Raw genomic sequence first — 4297 nt, forward strand, 5'->3', positions numbered from 1 at the left:
CTTTACCTAATCATCTTACTTTTGGGATTTCGATTCCTGCATGGAGAAACAACGCCGCAAAATTGAAAATCAATGAATCGCCTCAATGCTAAAACTAAATACAGATTTTTTTATTTTTTTATTTTACCAAATAACAGTAAAAAAAAAAAAAAAAAAAAAAACCATTCCTTATATTGATTAAACCATAAAAAAGAAATTAATTATTTGAATACATATTATCCTAAATATCAATATTAACATTATTAATTAATTAAAACTTTCTCTGTCACAGTGTGAACTGTGAGGGAGTGTGTAATCCGGATTCCGATTAGGTTCAAACTGGAAAAGGAAATTAACACTATACGACAACCAAATTAAGTAGACAAATACAATAATACAAAAGCCCTTTGCTTTGTTTATGATTCTGATTGAATTATTATTAATCCATTATTCACATATAAATTTAGTCCTTAATTTTTTTTGGTTTGTATCTATTTAATAATTTACATGCTTTTAAAACCGTTTAATAAATTTTTAAATTTGATTTTAGTTTATAAAATTTATGATTTATTCAAAATTCAAAAAATATATAGAAAAATTTTTATGGATAGAAAAAATGTCAAATTATTTATAGAAAGGACAAATTTTTTTTGATAAACATTGATAGACTTTTACCAGTGTCTATCAACATCTATAAAAAAAGATTAAAATGTTACTATTTTAAATAAATAATTTCTTATTTTTCTTTTTTTGAAAATCTCCCTTATAAGTTTGTATCTATTTGATATTCAAAAGTATTAACAAAATTTTTAAATTTTTATTCATGATAGATCTATGAATTAAAAAAATGTTTAATATGTCTATAAGGTTTCGTTTGACAACAATCTTAGCTTTAGTTTTTTATTTTTGAAATTTATACTTTGTTTTTTATTTTTGTAAAATTTCATATTATAGTTTTCACCTTCCTTTTATTGAAATATTTTAATCTATAGTTACAAAATTTTAATATTTTTTTTATAAAACGGATAGAAATCTATTAGCGTTGATAGAAATTAATAGAAGCCTATCATTGATAAACGTAAATAGAAATCTATCGAACATCAGAAATTTTTTTACTATTTCGATAAATAGTTTGATATATTTTTTTTTACAATATGTGAGAATTTTTAAATTTAAACTTGGTAAATTAAGGGAGTAAACTTATAATTTAGTCACTTGTTAAAGTCATCTAATAATTCAACAATTCCACAAAACCTTAGAGTGCACCCGACCGTACAGAAATAAAACCGGTCACTCTTAATCCCCAACTAAAACATTATAATTTAGTGCGTAATTGCTTGCACGTCCTTAATAAACAAACATAGTCTGCCAATCTGTCACCATGACTACTCTTTGTATTAAACCTCATCTAATTCTCTCACTCTTTCCCTTATTCAATCTCTCCGACCAAATCCCAATGCCCTTTTTTCTCTCTAATCTCAGCCCTACGATTGATCCTCATCTAACAATTTCCTACCGCCGGATTTTCTTAATCTCATCGATTCTCTGACGCTGTTCCGCCCATGGACCGCCGTGTTCGTACCAACCCATTTGTCTCCGAGCAAGAAGATCCTGAACCCACGTCCGACGACGGCTTACCGGAATCACCCTCCGACGGCAATGACTCAAAACCCGCCGCCGGTCCACCTCCCAAAAAGAGGTTAGTTTGAAATTCAATTTCATTTTCTTCTTCTTCTTCTTTTTTTTTTTTTTTTTTTTTTTTTCTAAATGAATTTTAATTTAACTGATTTTGTTTTATTTGGGGATATTTTTTCTGATATATACAGTAGAAGGGGAGTGCAGAAGCGAGTGGTGTCCGTACCGATCAGTGACGTGGAAGGATCTAAGAGCAAAGGGGAAGCATATCCACCGTCCGATTCATGGGCATGGAGAAAATACGGCCAAAAGCCAATCAAAGGCTCTCCTTATCCCAGGTACAACCATATACAATACAAATTCAAGGACATTTTGGGGAATTTCGGATTTTTTTTGGATGATTATTAATAATCTCCATTAATTTCATTAATTGATCTGTAATTGAATAGAAAATTGCATTTATTTTGATGCATTAAGATATTAATTTGAGCTAATTTAATGGAGTAGTTGAAGATATAGTTGGCGATTTCAATTTTAGATTTTGTTGGCCGCCGGCTGACTATGGTAGGATCTGGATTAAGATTGGCACATTTTAGCACAAAGGCAGTTTTTGCTATTAAGCGCCGAATTTTTATTTTTATTTTTCGTAGTTGGGAATTGGGATCATACTCATTATCCAATCGCTCTCACAGAAGCGTGTGCAACACGCACACCTTTTTTTTTTTTCCTCACTTTTTCCCTTTTTCTTTGACCTAATTATTACACTATACACCGAATTCAATTTGGGATGGCTGTATTAAAAATATACGTTTTTTCAAATAATTTTCAAATTTTAATTATTGCTTTACTTTTTTTTTCTTCTTACCTAATTATTGCTTGATTTTTAATTATTACCGAAATTGTTTTAATTTAAATGGTTTTGGAATTTTGATTAAATTTGAACAAACGGAAATTACGATATTATTCCAAGGTGCCTTTCACATCGAGGGCGTGAAGGTGATTGGCGGCCAAATGAAAGGTCTTTAATAAAATATCAATTATTGGCTTTTGGGCGGCATAGATAAATCAAATAGTCAATTTGTTTGATTCAAAAAACAACAAGAAAAAAGATAAAGGAGAAAGAAATAGTCAAATAGTTATTTTTTCCCGTTTTTTATAAAAAAAATAAACAAATTATCCATAGAGTATAAAAGTATACGAAGTTTAAAAAGGGTTATAAAGAATATGCTTTTTTTAATTTAATAATTGGATGATAGGAAAATTAAAATGATAAATGTCATATTTACTAAATTAGGTTATTAAAATTCACATGAGTAGTTGGTAGCTAGAAAAAGAAAGCTTAAATTATAAAAATACCCCTTAATCTTTCATTTGTTTTTAAAATATACTTATTCTATTTAATATTACAATATTTCTATTGATCTTAAAACTATATTAGGGGTATAGATATTTAAAATTTTTGAATGAAAATTAAAATATAGAATGAGTGAAATACGATTATATAAGAAATTTTGTAATGTCTATCTTTAAATAATTCTATAATATATCGTTTACGAGATATCAAAGATAATATTGCAATTTAAAACATATGAATTTCCAAAATTCATGTACATATATAGAAAAAAAATAAATGATTGAGGTCTAAATTTCGATTCCTCTTGTTTGGTTATTGGCTATCGATTCTATGACCTTTGCTATTTTTTTAAAATTTTTATTCTTATTTTTGAACTATGCTTTTTACTTTTGTAATATTTATATTAATCTCACGTTTTTTTAAATTATTGTTTGTGTATTTTTTTATGTTAGGGGATATTATCGATGTAGTAGCTCCAAGGGCTGCCCAGCAAGAAAGCAAGTAGAGAGAAGCCGTGTGGACCCCAGCAAGCTCGTTATTACCTACGCTTTCGACCACAACCACCAACTCCCGGTTACCAAATCTCACCACCACCACCACAATTCCTCCCCGTCCTCCGCCGTGATCGCCGCCGCATCCGCCGCAGCCGACTCTTCGTCCCCAGGGAGCACTACGACGTCGTCCTCCACTTCCTCCGGCGACAATACCAACGCCGCTCCGTCATCGCCGGCGGCGGCGGCGAAGTTCGAGGAGGCGGCTGCGGTTTTCGCGAGCCAGCCGGAACTGGAACTCGGCGGCGACTCGCTGATGATAAAACCGTGCATCGGCGATTTCGGGTGGTTGGCTGACGTGGCGTACGACAGAATCCTGGAGGGCCCGATTTGCGGGGGAGGCGACATATTCGACGACGCCGATGTAATGGTTTTGTCCACAAGAGGAGATGACGAGGAAGAGTCGTTATTTGCGGATCTTGGGGAATTACCCGAAGGCTCCGTGGTTTTCGGCCGACGGCGACCGGTCCAACCGGACGGACCGAACCGGACATGTGGCACAGTTTTAGATTGCTAGGGTTTTTATTTTTCTTTTTTTATTTTTTTTTCCTTCTAGGATTTGGTTCGTTCGTTTGCAATTGCCAATTGGTGATTGCTGTGGAAAACTTTACAAACAGAGAAGAGAGAGAGAGAGAGAGAGAGAGAGAGGATTTTTCTTTATAATTTATAATAATAATTTTTTTTTTTAATTTAGTTTTAAAATGGGTTTCTGTTGTACAGTGAAAGATAGTGAAGAATATTGAGAAATAATGGAATGCTGTTTCCCTTTTGAGTTTGA

The 4297-nt window shown here is 32.2% G+C and overlaps 1 protein-coding gene across 2 annotated transcripts; it reads left to right on the forward strand.

Annotated features, from left to right (window-relative positions):
• Positions 1-1125: 1125 nt before the first annotated feature.
• Positions 1126-4297, forward strand: WRKY69 (WRKY DNA-binding protein 69). Of its 2 annotated transcripts, none has more exons than XM_039033059.2 (3): positions 1126-1678; positions 1806-1952; positions 3421-4297. In XM_039033059.2, exons 1-3 carry the CDS (start codon positions 1542-1544, stop codon positions 4034-4036), a joined length of 900 nt encoding a protein of 299 aa, XP_038888987.1. In that variant the 5' UTR covers positions 1126-1541; the 3' UTR covers positions 4037-4297. The 2 variants fall into 2 exon arrangements, with proteins under 2 accessions (XP_038888987.1, XP_038888988.1); XM_039033060.2 differs by having other exon boundaries at positions 1809-1952.

The sequence above is a fragment of the Benincasa hispida genome, chromosome 5 (assembly GCF_027475165.1).
Source record: "Benincasa hispida cultivar pf3 chromosome 5, pf3_genome.v1.1, whole genome shotgun sequence".
Classification (NCBI taxonomy): domain Eukaryota; kingdom Viridiplantae; phylum Streptophyta; class Magnoliopsida; order Cucurbitales; family Cucurbitaceae; genus Benincasa; species Benincasa hispida.

Bases quoted from the DNA above. Each gene is read 5' to 3' on its own strand.
- WRKY69 (XM_039033059.2), top strand. From the start codon at position 1,542: ATGGACCGCCGTGTTCGTACCAACCCATTTGTCTCCGAGCAAGAAGAT. The intron at 1,679-1,805 runs GTTAGTTTGAAA...TGATATATACAG, and splicing joins GGTCCACCTCCCAAAAAGAG to TAGAAGGGGAGTGCAGAAGC. The intron at 1,953-3,420 runs GTACAACCATAT...TTTTTATGTTAG, and splicing joins AAAGGCTCTCCTTATCCCAG to GGGATATTATCGATGTAGTA.